The 19,801-nt window shown below is 43.2% G+C and overlaps 1 protein-coding gene and 1 long non-coding RNA gene across 2 annotated transcripts in view; one reads left to right on the top strand and one right to left on the bottom strand.

Annotated features, from left to right (window-relative positions):
• Positions 1-16,938, top strand: part of LOC115586123 (NACHT, LRR and PYD domains-containing protein 4E-like) — a 61,731-nt gene extending 44,793 nt beyond the window's left edge. Inside the window, exons 9-12 of the mRNA XM_030424909.1 lie at positions 6,521-6,655; positions 6,758-6,836; positions 16,031-16,124; positions 16,359-16,938. Coding sequence (XP_030280769.1) covers positions 6,521-6,655; positions 6,758-6,836; positions 16,031-16,124; positions 16,359-16,912 — 862 coding nt within the window. The 3' untranslated portion in view covers positions 16,913-16,938. The remainder of the gene's footprint in view (positions 1-6,520; positions 6,656-6,757; positions 6,837-16,030; positions 16,125-16,358) is intronic.
• On the bottom strand, positions 12,101-13,159 carry LOC115578724 (uncharacterized). Its single transcript, XR_003983522.1, has 2 exons — positions 13,092-13,159; positions 12,101-12,600 (listed from the first exon to the last, which is right to left on the bottom strand). It is a non-coding gene; the product is annotated as an uncharacterized LOC115578724 (long non-coding RNA).
• Positions 16,939-19,801: the final 2,863 nt, after the last annotated feature.

Genomic DNA, 19,801 nt, shown 5'->3' with positions numbered 1-19,801 from the left:
TGAAATATAGACACTTTCAGAAAAAGTGGCATGAAGCGAATTTGAATAAAACTGAATTAATAAACATTTAGATTCTTGCCTATAGACTGATAAGTGTTGTGTTTACAAATGAGCAATAAATCCAGATTTCTTCAAATTTGTATTGCCAATGGGAATTTAAATTTAAGTGTCAGGCGATGTTTTCCCCACAGATTTTATTTTATTTTTTTCAAGCTAGCTACCTCCCTCTGTCAACAATCTGTCTCCTCTGTCAATAAACTCTATTCAGCTCTGTTAAATAACAGGTGTTACAACCCTTAGGTAATGTTAGGTCAGAGAAAAACCCTCCGACCTAACGTTATTAAACTAATTTCTAAACTACAGCTTATCATTTGAATGTTGACTAGGGTCTATATATTATAGGCCGGCAGCCAGGTCCACCCCTCAGGATGTTTTTTGCTACCTTTTTGTCTCTATCATTTCCTGTTATCCCATACATTGGGCCATCACAAGTTGATAACCTCCACCCCCAACTCGGAGCCGGGAAAAGCGTCCAGCGAAATGATGTAGTTATTATGGTACTGCAACTGCATAAATGGTCTGATAAGTCTGACATTTTGCATGGTGTATCCTGACACATATGAGAAGCTACCAGAATAATATTCTGGGGCATACTGCCTTCCTATTTTCAAATATCACCCTCAGTTTATCCAAGAAGTCAAAAAAATGTGTGTCTCTCTGACAAATTGTCATTAAAAGTGATCATTTTCAAGCATTTTATCATAGATATCACTGCCTTACATAGATATGAAAAACTTCCCACATTTGTAGGCTTCAATTTAAGTCCAAGATGACCTTTCTATCTAGAAGATTACGCCTGCTATGGCCAAAATTCTCCAGTGTACCTCTACCTCAAATCGGAGAAAACAGAACTTTCAGCATTACCCTTCCAAATGGGATTAAGCGTGTTTTCTCGTATATAAACAATATCTTAAACAAGAGTTGAGACTTGAATTATGTACTGCTATACTTTCTGAAGTTAATTCATGAAAAGTGAATGATGTTACACCCCCAGGTGGACCAGGGCATCAGGGTGCAACATAAAACAACAGATTAAGCAAAGGAGGGTTCAGTCACTCAAAACCTGGTACCCAAATAGGAGAAAACATTACTAACTATAGATACATATTATACAGCCAAATGGAGACACTAAAATACAGCTCAAACATAAAATAAAACACTTCTTTAATTCTTAGACCCTTTTGCTGCTTATCTATGCTGTAGTTTCTTACCATCTTGTATTAGTGTAGAATATGTCAGAGAAGACTTATTCATGAAGATTTTTTTATGAAGTCCCTTTTATTGCTTTCTCAGTGTGTCAGCAGTTGTCTGGGATATGTGGTCTGGCTACACTGATACCATTTATCTGATCCAGGATGTGTTCATGAAATTAACCTAATAGTTGTGAGGATTCTAGTATAGTTTGCTCTGCACAGAATAAATAAGTAAAAGTATTATATTAAGTATTACGTTTTTATCAAAAATAAACAAAAAAAGGACAATGATAGAACTGGATTTTAATCATCAGTTTCCTCCTCCTCCTCCTCCTCCTCCTCCTCCTCATCATCATCACCATCATCACCATCATCATCGTCTATATTTGAATGGAGTTCATCTACTAAATCATCTTCATCTTTTTCCTCTTCTGCCAAAACATCAACAAGGGCTTTGGGGATGACGTCACCCTCAAACCATAGTGGTTCTAGTTTGTCAGTCTCTGCATTTACATGAAATCCATGGTCGAGAGGGGATGGGATCTCTGGGTAGTGCTCGTGAGCCCTCCTCCAGCTGCATACCTGGAAGTTGACTCTTCTCATGTGCTGTAAGAGGACCCTCTTGCAGGGTGGGAAGGTGGAGAGGTCAACGGACATACCCTGTCGAAGCTCAAGGCTTGAGCCACACATTTTGAGTTTAATCTCTCTTGCCTCATCAACCTTCTTGATTCGACGACTGAAACCATAGAGGCGACAGGTGAACTCTTCAACCCCACTGAGAATCCGCTCATCAATCTCCCAAGAGTTACCAACTTCAGCAAAGATCTGGATAAACTTTGAGTTCTGATTCAGAATCTTCATTGGTCGCACCTTCCCTTTGCCTTTGAATGCTGATGTGCAGTCAGCACCAGTGAATGCGTGCAAGGCCAGAAGAGCTGAAATGTGTTCCTCTGAGTAATATTTGGCCAGCTGGTTGATGTTGATAAGTCTATCTCCCATGTCAAAGATGATGTTGACAGTTGATGATTTAGCATAATAAAGGAGGATGAAGAAAATGTCAGAGTCTTTTGCTCTGACTCTGACTGTTGTGATGTGAGGCATTTTGGTTTGGATATACTGCATATAAATGATCACCCTCACATCCGTTTCTTCATGTTTTGAACAGATCTCAGGTAGAAGCTCTTTAGACATTACTCCAGCATTGCATTCTATCTTGAAGGCTTGACCAGCCTCTACGAAAATAACAGGCCTTCGGCGGATGTCTTCCATCATATCTTGAGTGCTCCAGTGATCCAGAAGTAAATGAATGAGTGCCTTCTTATTTTCATCATTTATGAGAAAACCATTCCAATCGGTGGGTCGATGCAAATTCAGTCCATTCACCATAAAACGTTCACCACAACCTCTGCGATCCCTCTCAGCTGATTTTGGTGAATGAAGACGGTCAAGGTAAGTGTCTGTGCTGAATACTGTTTCAGCTGCAGCTGGCAGACTTTTAAAAATGCGCTCTTATATGGTCTTCATTGTTCGTGGCACATCGCGCGTGTAGAATGAGGAGTTTCCATCTTGAATGAGAGCACATTGGCTTGGAGAAGGAAGTTGTGTATTCGCAGCATCTTTGATCATGTAGTTCATTCCATTTGTTTTGTTGGTTTTTGCAAAAAAGCCATCGATTGTTGAGATGGAGTATGGTGTCAGAGTCAAGGGATAGGTCATTAGGTCAGAGATGCTTATTTGTGACTTGAGTTGTTGTGATTTGATGAAGATTTGAAAGATGAACCCACTTGTGGCCTTGTACTGGATCACTTTCTGGTTTGATGCCACAAGCTTCCTTTTAGGTGTGGTAGATGACATTGTCTTGAATCTGTTCCTCTTGATAGGTTCAAAGAAAAGGACTTTTTTTGAAGTCGATCACGGATAAATTCCTCTTTTTGAGTGTTGCCATTTTTCAGGGCATTCAGCACATCATAGCGCACCTCTTCTGGCATAGCTGCTCCTCAAGTCAAACTTGTCAAGGGCTGAGAAGTCCCAAGCTGAAATGGGTTTATAAAACTCTGAAATGCTTTTACTGTTTGCTGGACTTGCTTCTCAGACCGAGTGATTTCACGTAGTCTTGGATCTCTTTGCTGCTTCTCTGTATGTTCATCTCGGTCGCTTGTCATTTTCCACATCTCTTCTACATACTCTCCTTTGGCATGGGCAGTCAGGATATGACGTTGGCTGGCTTCATAGTTACTGGTGATTCCACAGATCCTTGCAGAATATGTTCCAGACCCTGAGTTTGACTTGAGCCATTTCATAGCTGTCTCTTCTATCGTTTTGTCGGTATGACAGCGGTTGCCTGGGATATGTGATCTCGATACACTGATTGCTCCAGCGCGCAAAAGTTTCTCAGATCCTGGATGCATCTACTCAATGTGTTCAAGAAAGTATCCCAAGTATGTGAGGAATCTTGCATAGTTCTGCTGGTCTGAGCAGAAGAAGAGATCTGGCATGTTGTTTAAGGTGGCTTTGTATCCTTCATAGTCATTCATTTTGATTGCCTTATTCATTGATAGGACGAGCCAGGTGCAGTCCATGTATTCCATCCAAAACTGTCCAGTTTCTCCCAGCTCCCCATTTCTCACTGCTTCTCTGAATGCATGATATTCTTCCATGTGGTGAGATACATCATCTGATGAGAGAACTTCAGCGAGAGAAGATTCATTTAGAGTGAGCTTTTTCAGGAATGCAGTCCCTTCTGGAGAGAGTGGTTCATGAGTTTCCAGATACTTATCATAGAGGAGTCTCTCTAGAGCTTCCAGCATGGATTTGTGTGTGTTTATAGCTCTGTCCCAATTCTTTCCATCAGTGACCCCAGACAACGAGCCAGTGGTAATCAGTTTTGCTTCCAAAGCCACTTCTACCCATCCACTCCCTTGACAGTATCTTCTGCCTATGCCTTTCAAGTATGCTCCACAGCAATGGAATGTACCAATGAGGATGATATGTTTTTGGTATTTTTCAGGTTCATTCCATACTAGAGGATATGCTTTCATGCAAACACCTAGATCGAATGTACTGATGGTGTACTCTTGTCCAGCTTCAGAGGACGCAGCTTGGCTGCATCTAAGGCATTCTTGAATGGTTGCCAAGTCAGTTATGGGATTATTGATCATGGGATAGTACCCAATTGTGGTGAGGCATTTTGGAGACTGGCCAGTAACAGACACCCAGCCTGGCAAACCAGGGATGTGCTGATCCATAGAGTTGATTTCACGAGCAAAGACCCAAATTAGATCAGTATCAGATAACTTTGGTTGGCTGTATGTGGTTAAATTATTTGACCTAGATGACACCAAGTTAGTTGGTTCAGATCGTTTCCGCTTGTAGTAAGTTGGCAACTCTGTGGCAGGACTTCTAAATGATCTCTGTTTTGTTGTAGGCTGAGTGTTAGGATTAGAGTCTTGTGTAGGTTGTTCTGAGGTAAATCCTTCTGTATCTGCACAGGACTCTTGTGTAGGCTGTTCTGAGGTAAGGGCTTCTGCATCTGCACAGGAACCTAGATCTTGCATGTAGATCCCTGCAGCGGTATGAATGGACCCTCCCCCATATACACCTGATACTCGCTGATCAAAATTGTCCCAGTCACTGTGGAAGACTGCTCCATTAGGTTGCCCCTTGATAATATCCGAGTTGCTGACTAATGAGGCACTTTCCACGATTGCATTTGCCAGAGCCGTTTCAAGCTCAATTGAGTATGTGTATGACTCACAGTGACCAAGCCTATTTATCAGAGTGGTGATGCTCTTGGATCTGAAGAGATGGCGTAGTGTCATACATAGCAAGACGTGTTTTTTCATCTTCCATTGACCCGACGTAACTGCTCTGCAGATGTCTTGAGAAATACATGATGCCAGACTTTCCTCCCGACATGAGGGATTCTTATCTCCACAGATGAGGTTTAAAACAAATTGTAAAACCTCAGAAGGAATCTCCTCATTTGGATCATGGAGATCATGAGCCCTCGGAGGCCAAGGTAGTGGTTCAAAGCTTTTGAAGGCTGTTAAGATTTTCCTGTGAAGATCATGGCTGACCTCTTTTCTCCAAACATTTATTCCCAACTTATAAGCTGAACGCACTGTCGCTTTTATGGACTCGGGGGATGTACTAAACAATAATGTGTCTTTGAATGGGCAAGATGAGAAGCCAATACAATCTTTGAGATCAGGGCAGCATTCTATTTTTTGTCTCAGGTTATGGCTTGTGATCTCAGCAACAGCTGCTTCTCCCCCCTTTATACCATGCAACCCCTGATGCATGCTAAACATCGTAAACACGAGATTGCCCAAGGCCAGTTGCTGCAGCGGTACCAAGGGCTTCACTATAAGCATCAACAAAACCATGAAATAGCGTCTGTACGACCGAAATAAGCGGATTACCCAATGCCGCATATTGAAGGCGATTAGGAGGTTGACGCTGCCGACTAGAACGCCTGACGGCAGGACCCAATTCAACAACTGGATCAGCTAAGTCTGGAGCTACAACCGATATCGGAGGTGGACTGAGCAATCGCTCCCTTTGGCTGGATGATGTCTCTGCTTGGTCAGGGCGCACTGGTTCTTCAACAAGTAGATTTCCAGGAACACAGGTAAGCTGTATTCCTTCAGTTTCAGGTAAGGTTTCACCAGGCTCAAGCTCCTCTTCTCCCACAGGTAGAGCAGCTTCGGACCCAGCAGAGGACTCCCCATCAGCAGATAAATACAAGGGTTCAGGAGCAGAAACCACAGGGTCCTCCAAGGACACAGGTGCCACAGCAGCCCCGGGTAAAGGTTGAGAACTGAATCCAGAAGCGGGTTCAACAGATAAACTTTGGAACTGGAATGTGTCTGGCTGGATCTGGACGTCAGGCACATTCCATCCATCTTCCTCCTCTACCAGGTCTTCAGTGTGATCAGCACTGGCTAGTTTCTGGCTCCGGGTTTGGGGACGACGTGAGGGTGTAACTGGCGCAGGATCTGGATCACCACATGCTGGCAAGAAGGAACATGGGAGAAGTAAATCTCGGTGTAGCGTATGAGTTGGTCGATCTGCCCTGTCCTCAGGCCGCACTGTATACACAGGCAGGTCTCCAGCACATTTCACCACGACATACACATCTTGCTCCCATTTGTCCTCAAGTTTGTGCTTGCCACGAAGTCTGACATTTCGCACCAAAACGCGGTCACCTTCCTCCAGACTCGACGGAGTAACCCGCTGATCAAAGCGGGTTTTATTTCTTTCGCCAGATTTTACAGCATTCTTCGAAGCTATCTGAAAGCTCTCTTCGATTCTGGACCGCAGGTTCTCAACATACTGGGAATGAGAAGTAGACTGATGCCCCCGCACAGGCAAGCCAAAAGCCAGATCTACTGGAAGACGCGGTGAGCGGCCAAACATTAATTCGTATGGTGTAAAGCCGGTGACATCATTCCGTGTGCAGTTGTAAGCGTGCACTAACGGTTTCACGTAGTCTTTCCATCTAGCTTTCTGCTTGTGCTCCAGCGTCCCAAGCATGTTGAGCAGGGTCCGGTTGAATCTCTCAACTGGGTTCCCCCGAGGATGGTAAGGGGTTGTTCGGGTTTTTACAATCCCAGCGAGTTGGCAAAGTTCTTTAATCAACTTCGACTCGAAATCAGGCCCTTGGTCAGTGTGGAGGCGTTCCGGTATCCCATAGCACACTATAAAGTTCTCCCATAGACATTTTGCCACTGTTTTCGCCTTTTGGTTTGCTGTGGGAATGGCTATTGCAAACTTTGTAAAGTGATCGGTGAAGACAAGAATGTCTTTTGTATTACTTTGATCTGGTTCAAGTGACAGATAGTCCATGCAGAGTAACTCCAAGGGACGAGTGGTCTTAATGTTAACAAGTGGAGCTGATCTTTCTGGGAGTGTCTTGCGTCTCACACAACGGCTACAGGTCTTGATCTTGGTTTCAATATCAGCTGCCATGCGAGGCCAGAAGAACCGGGAGCGTACAAGATCTACGGTCCGCTCAATGCCCATGTGACCCATGTCATTATGCAAGCTTGCAACCACTACTGACCTCAGCTCCTCCGGTAACACCAGCTGGAACAAGACTTGTTCTCCGTCTTGCCTCCTTCGGTACAAGATGTCCTCTTGAAGCTCGAGACGGTTCAGCTCCCTCAGCAACAACACAAGGTCTGGAAGTTCTTGCCTTGCCGTTGGGGGAACCTTCTCCCCAGTCTCCATCTGGTGGATGACCTCCCTTATGACTGGATCAGCACGTTGCTCTTCTTTGAGGTCCAGGTGTGACAAAGAGGGAACAACAGGTAGGCCATGGAGGTCTTCACTAGCATAGCAGTCAGGAACGGCTTTAGCCGACAGGCTCAGGGACTCAACCAAGGTGATGGGACTCCCTGCCACACTGCTAGGCTGACTAGTGACAAGACAGCGGTGGCAGATGGCAGAAATTACATCTGGGTCGAGTTCTTCCAATTCACCAGGTGTAATGACACGCTCTGACGTAAACTTGTTGATCATGTCCCAATCTTTGGGTTCTATCAGGTCAGCAGGGTGGCTGTGAGGGCGGCGCGATAGAGCGTCAGCGTCGAGGTTTTGCTTCCCAGCTTGATATTGCAGCTTGAAAGTGTAGGTGGACAGGGCAGCAAGCCATCTGTGACTGGCGGCATCCAACTTCGCTGTTGTTAACAGGTAAGTGAGTGGGTTGTTGTCAGTCACTACCACAAAGTTGGCTCCATAGAGGTAGTCATGGAACTTTTCACACACACTCCACTTCAGCGCAAGAAATTCTAACTTATGTGCAGGATACCTCGACTCGCTTGCTGACAGACCACGGCTGGCATAAGCGATTACTCTCAGCTGACCCTCCTGTTCCTGGTATAAAGCTGCCCCGAGCCCGGTGATGCTGGCGTCAGTATGCAAAATATATTGCAGTTTTGGGTCAGCGAAGCCAAGAACTGGGGGACTGGTCAACTTCTCAATGAGCAGTTCAAATGCAAGCTGGCAAGTGGGGGTCCATCGCCCTCCAAAGGGTTGTTTTGGGTCCTGGATTCTTACTGGACTAGACCTTTTCTGGGCCTTGGAGGTGGGTGTATAGCCACGTGTCAAATCATTGAGGGGTTTTGCGATGGCAGAGTACCCTTTTATGAACCTCCGGTAATATCCAGCAAATCCTAGGAACGACTTGAGCTCCTTCAAAGTTCTTGGAATTGGCCAGGATTTTAGCACAAGGATCTTATCTGGATCAGTCTCAACTCCCTTCTCCGAAACGATGTGTCCCAGATATCTAACAGACGTCTGGAAAAATTTACATTTCTCGGGAGAGAGCTTCAGACCGTATTCTTCCAAGCGATGTAATACTCGCAGCAACCTCTGCTCATGCTCCTCTAGCGTATCTGAAAAGACAATAAGATCATCGAGGAAAACCAGAACTTCTTTCAAATGGAGATTGCCCATGCTCTTCTCCATTAACCGCTGGAATGTAGATGGAGCGTTTGTTACTCCTTGAGGCATTCTGTTGAATTCCCAAAATCCAATGGGTGTCACAAAAGCTGTCTTAGCTTTGTCCTCTTCATTCATTTCGATCTGGTAATAACCAGATTTTAAGTCAAGGACGCTGAACCATTTGGACCCGGACAAAGCGGACAGAGACTCCTCCAGGTTTGGCAGGGGGTAGGCGTCCTTAACCGTCTGTAGGTTCAGCTTCCTGTAATCAATACACAAGCGTATGTCACCGTTCTTCTTGCGGACCACGACAATTGGTGATGAAAATGATGATTCCGATTCACGAATGACACCAGCCTCCAGAAGGTCCCTTAGATGTTGTCGGACTGCTTCGATGTCTCTAGGGTGGATGGGTCTGGCTCTATGCTTGAATGGAGTTTCGTCATGCAGCTTTATATGATGCTTCACCTTGTCTGTGCATCCAAAGTCCATAGCACTAAGTGCAAAAACATCAGGAATCTTGTTGAGCTTCTCAGTGATTCTCCTCTTCCACTCTGGCGGGATAGGCGATTCCCCAAAATCCAACTTCAGAGCAGGAGAAGTTTCTGATGATGAACGTTTCATTGACACAGTGTGTGATAAGATCTGGGGTGAGACTGCAAGTTCAGCGATGGTGGAGAGAGGTGAAATGGTCACATCCTGGTCTGACTCATTGCTGAGGATGACTGGGATCTTCGGATGGGATTGGCTTGGGAGCATAACCAAAGAGTTCTTGACACACAGCCCACCTGGCATTGGTGAGGCTGGATGCTCCACAAGCACCCATTGCCTAGGAGACAGCATGCTGGTATGGATGAAGCCAGCCATGCAAATGGTACGACCAGCAGGGATGAGGATGGGAGACGTGCTGGCTAGCCTCACCACTCCATCACTGCCCACCTGGTGCTGCTGAAGGCGGAGCTGCAGTAGTTTGAGCACTGCTTTATAGCCATGCGCAGTCGGCTGGAAGTTGGCGTATTCACTCCCCATGTACTGGTTGTATAGTGGCTCCAGGGTGTTCATGCCAATTAACACTGGGGACTGATGGGCTCCGACATCAGGAACAACAAGCGCCAGTGTGGCGACATCCAAATCCACTCCCAGGAACTCACTGGGGAATGTGACCACCATCTCTACATATCCAAGATAAGGAACTGCTTGCCCTGCGGCTCCTTCAACTTGCAGTAAATCACACAAGGGTTTCACAGGCTGATCCGCAAAATGCTGGTTATAGAATGACACCGGGATTGTAGTGACTTGCGATCCTGTGTCCAACAGACAATCAAATTCTTCACCAGAAATTTTGAGGTTAGCGGTGCAGCGAGATCCGACCAAGCCTTTGGGTAACCAAGCTGAACCAGCGGGGGTGGTCTGGGCCACTTCATGACATTCAACATGGCTTCTCAGGTTGGGACATTGTGGGTCCACACCAGTTCCGGTTCGCCCCACAACTGGAACTGACTCTAGTTTAAAGGATGTCTTGAAGTAGGGTTTGATTTCTGCCATCTTTGCTGCTTCTCGGTGAACTGCTTCCTCTTTGCAGCGACAAGTGCAGAGTTTGGGGGATTATCACAATGGGTCTTTATATGGCCATCTTCACCACACCGATAGCAGTAGCCGGCCTTAGGGACAGAAGACGGGTTCTTTGGTGGCTTGCCCGCCCTCTGCCCCTCACCCAACTTGCGGCCAGGTGTGGACTTGAAAGCAGCGGACTGACTAGAGCTTAAGCTTGACTGGGCAGCGGTGAGGGCTACAAGCTGCTTTTGTATATCTGCCAGTTGTTGAGCGAGTTGCTGAGTGGTGTTGGTGAGTGCAGCAATCTCTCCTTTCTCTGCACTGTCGGTGTAGGCATACTGCGCATGGGTTGCAACTCTGGATCGTGATGAGCCAAGATGTTGCTTCATGCGGATGGCTTTTGCAGCTTCACGATCTTCCTCAGTTCGCAGAAGGAGCAGGAATTCAGCAAACGATGGGGGATTATATTTTCGTTGTTTTAATTGGAGTTCTGTGATGAGAGAATTGTCCCAACAGCCACGGCAGAACTGGGTCAGTAGGTGTCGACCAAAGTCTTTGTTTAAGACTCCACCTCGTTTCACAGCCTGATTCAGCGCCACCTGCAACCGTTGTAGATAGTTGGACGGCTTCTCTCCAGCATCCTGGAAAGTATCCATAAATTTGGCGTACAACTCATCGCCATCCTGCACCGTGCCATACGCCGAGTCGAGGGTCTGTAGATACACTGTTGGTTGAGTGTCGGGTCTCAGGTGCTTAACCATGTCAGCAGCAGGTGGTAACAAACTGTCAAAAATCTTGCGTGAACGCTGTAGGTCAGACATGGCAGGATCTTTCAATAACAGCTCAACTCCAGACCGCCATGTGTCATAGTCTGACTCGGTTTGGGGCCTGGGCGATCTTCCAGAGAAGGCTCTGAGACGCTGTGTGAAATGCAGACTGCTGTCGTCGTTCTTGACGATGTGCTCGACCACATAGCGCACTTCAGGTGGATCAAGGTTGGCATGTGACATGGCTGGCAAAGCAGTTCTTGAGGCGTGTTGGGCTGTGGGGGCTGGCTGGACCCTTGGCTGTGGCTTAGTGTTCTGGTCTGAACCAGCAAGACCAACTGGGGGACCAAAGGTAGCAGCAGGAAGCAGTGGGGACACCTGCAGACCGACTGTGGCAGCAGGTGGTGGTGGCTTTTCATCGTCCTCCGAAGGAGACTCATCGTCACTGGCAGTGGGATTGAGCTGGGTGACTGACTGACCAAGCAGAGACATCACCCCATTAAGGACAACCGCAAAATCTTGGCCGGTCAATTTTGCGACTTTTTGTAATTCAGAAAGGTAGTTTTGAGTTTGCAACTTCCCTACCTCGTGCGCACAGACTGTAGATAAGTCCAAGATCTTGTAGGTAGTCTCAGCATCATTACACTTATATGTATATGGTAAAATTGGACGTAAGGCAGCTAACGCAGCACCTGAATTATATTCAGCCACGATCGAGTTGTGAAAAGCGGAATCGGGTTCATCAATACATTCAGATTTTAAAATAGAACCGTATTGCTGTAAAAAGTCGATTACCTCATCATCTGTTTCGGTTGTTGTCGCTTCCTTTATCAAAACTGCATTTGGAATCTTAATGCCACGTTTCTCGAATATGTCCATGTTTACACAATAAATGTATTGATAAAATGTTCAGGTCTTTCTCCGCTCCTGGCTAGCTTGCCACGTTATGTAGCATGTATGCTACCCTATTAATGCACAGTTTATGTACTAACAGATAGCCACAACATTATTATCTGGGCTAGGATCAGAAAACTAGATTCAGCTCTAGGAGCGGAGAGTGAGACACGGAACACAGTAAGATTTTAGTGACACCATATATTATAATAGTGGAATACCAATAACATTAAATAGAATAACAATAGAAATATGGAATGCAAATACAAATGGCCATTCGAAAAAACATCAGTATGTACAATTAATTTCATCAGTAAACATCGGAGGACTCACAGTGCACATATAATTCATGAGCACCTGGTATTCCCAGGCAGTCTCCCATCCAAGTCCTAACCAGGCCCAAATGCCAAAGAACAGAGTTCAAACTCTACCGCAATGCAACGGCCCAACGGATTAGTGTCCAATGGGGAAGGGGAAAAGTCCAAGGGTTGGAAGGTGAGTGTGTGTGCTGTGTGTAGGGGCCGTTAGTGAGTTGCGAGGGGCCAAACAATTAGGAAAAGGGAGCGGCTGCCTAAAGGAGCCTCCTACCAGCCTGACCAGAGCAGTGGGGGTTCTGTTGGCTTTTCTCGAGACACAGTCTTCAGGCTTGGTGCCCAGGCTAATTCTCAGCTCGCCATCAACCTGGCCTGTATGGAAAACAGGTCCAATTAAATATCTAGTGTGCACACAACATTCAAGAAATACTACAACCAATTAACACAGGCTGCATTAAATAAATAGCAGCATCTCAAATTCAATAATTCCAATATTGTACAATATAATCACAGCATGATATATATAAATCGATATAAATCATTAACATAATATTTGTTATATCAAAATATTCATCACAGTACGTCAGTATCACCAAGACAAGCATCCAGACCAAAATGCATAGCAGTACCAGCAACTACCTGGACTGCATGTAAGTGACTAGCTTAAAGAGCTTCAGTACATTCAATTCTTGCCACAAAGATAATACACACAATCATAAAATCACGTCACACTTCTAACACTTCATGTGGCAGGACACATTCAGAGAACTAGGCATACAAGACACTTAACCGCTCCGACAATCAACAGGTAGCGGCTAGGCTAAGCCAACGCCATTCAAATGAATAGCGTTAGCGCGACTCACCAAAGTCCGTGATTAAATCAGCATACGGCTCCAATTCTGAGGTTCAGCGGCTCTGGTAGTCGGCTCCCATGTTTCAACAGTTGTTGCATTTAGATCTGGAATGGCTGATGTTGAATTAAATGAACGATGATACGACGTACCTGCAGCAAACATTTCCCCTGCCTGCTCCTCTCGCTACTGCTGGCAGCAAGCCACAGCCGGGTCATGTTACCGCGACTGGTCGCGCTCTAATGACGTGACGTGATGACGTACGGTGCAATCACATGACCTCTTGCTTTATAAGGGAAAATATTATAAATAAATAAGGGTTTTCCCACCCGGGTTACATTAGGTTGGGGTGCTCTCTTTACTAAGTACTGCTTGCGACAGCAATCATGAAACTGTGCCTCCTTGGCAAAAAGATCAACTCCTCTGATTTTGCAAACAAGTCTTCATCACCAATTTCCATTGCTTTTTTATCTATATTTTGGTATGCATTTGATTGGAATTTCTGCAAGCTATATCTGTTCCCGGACACTTTCTTCACTGTGCTACTTCTGCAGTATATGCAATAACTGCAAAACAAAACTGAAGAATCCACATGCTCACGGGTTCGGTCTAGTGGGCCTAGTTTCTGCTTGATACTTGCTTAAAGCACGGTTAGCATTGCGGAAATACATGTGTCGACAGTCTTCATGATATCCACAATCAGAAGACAATTCATCAGGAATTGATTCACAAACATCTTGCATACCACCGTAATCAAACATTTGTGTCTGTAGTTTATTTTTCATACCAGTGATAGCAGTAAATGCACTCAGTGGATCAGCCTTAGAAGACAAAGGTATGAACTTAGCATTTACGGTTCCCTTGCAACCATGCAGAATGCAGTTTTCCAGACATGACTGAGGTGGTGACTGATTCTTCTTTTTCTTTGAATAACTCTGGCCAGCTGTCCAGTCTTCATCATCTTGTCGTTTCTTTGGCATGTTGACTATTTTAGATATGCTGGGTTAGGGTTAGGGTTATATTGTACATTCACACACACACGCACACACACAGACACACACACACACACATACACATCATAATTTCTCTCCCACTTCTGCTCTCACTAGCTAGCTACATGTCGCTGGCTATGCTAAGTCACAATCTACAAGCTAACTGCCGATAGCTAATGTTATCACTCTAGAAGTAGAGTTGCCACCTTTCATGTAGAAAATTACAAGACTCAATCACCTTCTATAGCCAGAAAAATAGATCAACTTACCTCCAAGCAGTCTTTGCTGAACAACTTAAGTTGGGATGTGACATGAAGCAGGGTTACGGTTGGTTGGTTAGTGCATCGGTTGGTGAGTGCGTCAGTTGGTGTGTAAAAATCTGTTCGAATTTTTTTTTATGTTGCACCCTGATGCCCTGGTCCACCTGGGGGTGTAACATTATTCACTTTTCATGAAATTAACTTCAGAAAGTATAGCAGTACATAATTCAAGTCTCAACTCTTGTTTAAGATATTGTTTATATACGAGAAAACGTGCTTGATCCCATTTGGAAGGGTAATGCTGAAAGTTCTGTTTTCTCCGATTTGAGGTACACTGGAGATCTTTGGTCATAGCAGGCGTAATCTTCTAGATAGAAAGGTCATCTTGGACTTAAATTGAAGCCAACAAATTCGGGAATTTTTCACATCCATGTAAGACAGTGATATCTAGGATAAAATGCCTTCAAATGGTCACCTTTGATGAAAATTTGTCAAGCGGACACACATTTTTTTGTCTTTTAGGATAAACTGAGGGTGATATTTGAAAATAGAAAGGTAGTAAGCCCCAGAATATTATTCTGATAGTTGCCCCTATGTGTCAGGATACACCATGCTACATTTCAGACTTATCGGACCATTTATGCAGTTGCAGTACCATAATATATGCAATTACATCATTTCGCCGTACGCTTTTCCCAAAAAGGGGTTTTTTGGCCCCTGAGGCCAAACGGCTCCGAGTTGGGGGTGGAGGTTATCAACTTGTGATGGCCCAATGTATGGGATAACAGGAAATAATAGAGAAAAAAAGGTAGCAAAAAACATCCTGAGGGGTGGACCTGGCTCCCGGCCTATTAAAGCTGAGATTAATTCTGAAACACATATAAACCCAAAACAGCCTAAAATTAATTTTCTTCATGTAAGACCACGTCTAGGAACAGGCTGCTGCTTCTGACTCATTTGGATGTAACACTTTCACGCAGGTAGTGATGCGCAGCATGCAGACAGCGGTGAGAGAGAGATGATCCTCATTAACAAGAAGCATTTTGCTTATGCAAAGAACTTAATCTGTTTAAACTAGATATTTATATGCCATAAAACAATATCAGTAGTATTAGTAGGTTTATAATCAAACAAACAAGCAACAACCACTACGATCATGATTTATTGTATTATTACATTTGTGGGAAGTTATTACAATACTGATGTTCACGTCCCCAGAAACGTAATAGTTATTACGTTTGTGGGAAATTGTATGTTACGTTTGTAGTAGGCAGCGGCTATTACGTTTTTGGAAAATGTATTACATTTGTGGGTTAATACGGGCCTGTCTGGACTAACACAAATCTGAAGAGTTTTTGGCTGAAAAGTGAGTTTTTCTGATCATAGGATAATAAATCATTATCAGTCATACAGCAGGTGAACACCTTCACTTGAGGAGCCGCTCTTTATCATTTATAATGACTTAACATTCAGAAATTAACACTCCAACCTACTGATCTACAATGTACATGAGGTAATGAGAAGATGTGGATATGACTGAAACTCTCACTGAACTGCTCGACAGTGAAAGAGGAGACAGTGCAGACAATAGTGATGATGAGGGATGTTTTTAAATTGACCATTTATCAGTGAAGAGAGCTGGATAATGTTGCTGAACTGACAACTGTGAAACATGGAATCAAAGAGATAATGTCCTCAGTGGAAGAGGACCTGGAAGGATCATTCTGACTCTGTTTCTTCCTCCAGGGTGGAACATGGTGGAGAGCAGAGGCTGAAACCTGGTCTGAGGAAGTGTAAGTGTGTGTTCACTTTGACTGATGAAAACAAGGCAGCACATGTTAAAGTAGTTTAAATCTAAAGCTTGTGTATCTGCATTCAACTGTCAGTTTGAAAGAAGATCCAAAAAGATGAGTCATTGTGAAGTTTTGATCTAATTAACAGTCAGTCTGTTAATAAAGCAACAAATAAACCATCAGCTGTGTTAGATGATAAACTGCTGCTGTATTGTGTCTTGTTCTCTCCATCAGATGTCTGTGAACTCACAGTGGACATCAACACAGTATACAGACGCCTCAAACTGTCTGACAGCAACAGGAAGGTGACATCTGTGAGAGAGGAGCAGCCATATCCTGATCATCCAGAGAGGTTTGACTACTGGCCTCAGCTGCTGTGTAGAGATGATCTGACTGGTCGCTGTTACTGGGAGGTCGAGTGGAGAGGATGGGTTGAGATATCAGTGAGTTACAGAGGAATCAGTAGAGGAAACAGTCATGACTGTTTGTTTGGACGGAATAATCAGTCCTGGAGTCTGGAGTGCTCTGATGATGGTCATTACTCTGTCTGGCATGATAAGAGAAAAACAGTCCTCTCCTCCTCCTCCACCTCCTCCTCCTCCTCCTCCTCCTCCTCCTCCTCTGGCTCTAACAGAGTAGCAGTGTATGTGGACTGTCCTGCTGGCACTCTGTCCTTCTACAGAGTCTCTGACTCACTGATCCACCTCCACACCTTCAACACCACATTCACTCAACCTCTTTATCCTGGATTCTGGTTGTGGTTGTCTGGTTCCTCAGTGTCTCTGTAGGAGGGACACACGCGCGCGCGCACCTACACACACACACACACACACACACACACTCTCTCTCTCTTTGTAAATGACAGTAACAGAAATGGTTCAGTTGTTTGGTCTCTTGATACAAGTTTATTAAATAGGATAAACCCCTTGAGATGAACCATCTCGTTTTCGAGGGGGTCCTAACATACAATAATAAGAAGACAATGAAACAACTAAACAGGATAAGAAAACAAGCAAACAAACAGAAACATTACAGACAAAGTAAAAAGGAACACAAAAAAAACAAAACAAAACAACAAGGACTATTCAACTGATACACTACAACCAGAAAAATCAGCACATAATCAAAAGATAGTGATACAACCACTAGATGGCCACAAAGAGGCAGTGAACCAATAATTGCCTAGCAAAAAAACAAACAAAAAAAAAAGTATATATATAAAAGAGAATAAAGAAGATAGAGTATACAGTGGTTTGTAAGTTGTATGTAGGTATAATATCATCTGAAACATGTACAGTTTAACTCAAAATAAGAAGATACGCCATTTTTAAACAGGTGAAATGATGTCAAGGATCGTATGTTTAAAGGTAATTTATTCCAGTCTGAAGGAGCCTTAAACCTAAATGCTCTCTTTCCAATTGCTTTTCTATCAGAAGGAATGGAAAAGAAGTATTGCATTGAATGTCTTAATTGATATTTTGAGGAACAAGGTACTAAAAATTGTTGTAGGTAATGAGGGTAGTTTAAATGTAAACATTTAAAGATGAGTTGCAGCCAGTGAATGTGTCTTCTTGTATTGAGCGAAGGCCATTTGAGTGAGTTATACATCGTACAGTGATGAGTATTAAAAGAACATCTAAGAACAAATTTACAGAGAATATTGTATGCTGTATTGAGAGGTAGAAGGTTAGTTTTGGATGCATTATGATAAACAACATCTGCCTAGTCAAAAAATGGCAATATAAGTTGTGTGGCTAGTTTCTTTTAGATATTAAATGTAAAACAGCTTCTAGATCTAACGCAAACTTAATTTTGCAGAGAACATAATCAATGTGAGTTCAGAGTCAAGACATAAACCCAAGTATTTAATTTGATCAACTTGATGCAGATAAGTACCATCATTACAAGCTATTAATAGATTATTAGATTTTGATTTAAGATTATGTCTTGTGCCAAAGACCATTATGTAGGATTTTGATTTATTGAGTAGTAGTTTATTAGATAAGAGCCAATTTTGTAAGTTATTGAAATCGGGTTGAAGAGCAGTTTGGATTTGCAATAAATGAGGTTCAGAGGTTTAAATAACAGTATCATCTGCATATTGTTGAACAGAAGAATTAGAACACATTAAAGGAAGATCATTAATAAAAATGGAAAAGAGTAGTGGTCCCAGAGTCAAACCTTGGGGTACACCTCTTTGTTGGACAAAAAGGTCAGACTTACTCCCTTGAATAACCACACAATATTTTCTATTATGTAAGTAAGAGTTAAACCATAAAAGTGCATTTTGTGATAGACCAATTGCATAAAGTTTATCCAGGAGCAAATAGTGGTCAACTAAGTCAAAAGCCTTTTTGAGATCAATAAAAATAGCCCCTGTGAGCTTATCATTGTCAGATGCTGAAAACACATCATTAGTAAACTTTAAGAGAGCAGTAGTTGTTGAATGGTTAGGTCTAAATCCAGATTGAACTGGTGATAGGATATTATTATTCTTAAGATACTCTGATAGCTGATGAAAGATTAGTTTTTCAAATACTTTAGCTATAGTACAGAGTATTGAAATAGGTCTATAATTGTTTGGATCAAGAGTGTCGCCACATTTATAAAGTGGGGTAATACGTGAGTATTTCCAGATAGTTGGTAACTCACAGGTGGATAAGGACATGTAAAACAAGTGAGCAAGTGGGTACATAAGAATGTGAGAGGCTAATTTAATATATCTTGATTCAATATCATCCAGTCCAGCACCACTGCTTGAACTCAGTTGTTTGATAGCAATCAAAACTTCTGTAGGTGTTATTTTTGCAAAGGAAATGTACTGTGGTAGGTTGAAATATTATTGAAACTATCAGTATAGGAGAAGTTGGGTATGAAGTCAGAGCAGACAGAGGAAAAATGCTGACCGAACACCTGGGCAATAGATACAGGGTCATGATTTATTATATTGCCATCTCTTATTTGATTAATATGACATTTCTCTGAAGTGTCTATTATGGATTTTATACTGTTCCAGAATTGTTTAGGAATTTTAAACTTATTAGAGAGACACTCTTTATAATAATTAGATTTATTGTTGCGGGTCAGGGTTTTTGAGATATTTCTTAGATGCCTGTATGTTTCCCAATCAGCATTTTCTCTTGTCTGACAAAATTTAGCCCAAGCCACATCCCTCTGCCTAAAGAGTCTTATAAGTTCTGCACTTATCCAGGGTAAGTGTCTACCCTTGACCTTTGAGATTTTCCATGGAGCATGTCTGTCGACCACTTGAATGAACTCTGAATATCCCTTTAAGGTACTACTCAACCATTTGGTAGACCACACTTTAAGTCACTATATTTCATTGATAAACGCATCAAGCTTAACTCAACCTGAATGAGCAATCTCTACCATTTGGCGTAGTTGTGCAATGCTAAAAAAATCCACTAAATGGCACTGTGTCTGTGAGCAGTATGCCTTTTCAGCATTCTTTCAAACATGTAGTGAAACAGCGAAAATTCACTCGTCCTTTGATGAGGCATATCGGCGGGACTTTTAAATCTAAGACTATTTTGTTGACATATTATCATTTCAGATGAGTTGTTAAACAGAATTATGTAACTTAATTCAACAAAAATAAGTCCCATAAGGGTCAAATAATTTTTTCAAAACGTGCTCTACCAAACGGTTGAGTTGTC

The sequence above is a fragment of the Sparus aurata genome, chromosome 1 (assembly GCF_900880675.1).
Source record: "Sparus aurata chromosome 1, fSpaAur1.1, whole genome shotgun sequence".
NCBI lineage: Eukaryota > Metazoa > Chordata > Actinopteri > Spariformes > Sparidae > Sparus > Sparus aurata.
Note: the sequence above shows the minus strand (reverse complement) of the source record. Positions and strands in the feature narration are given on the sequence as shown.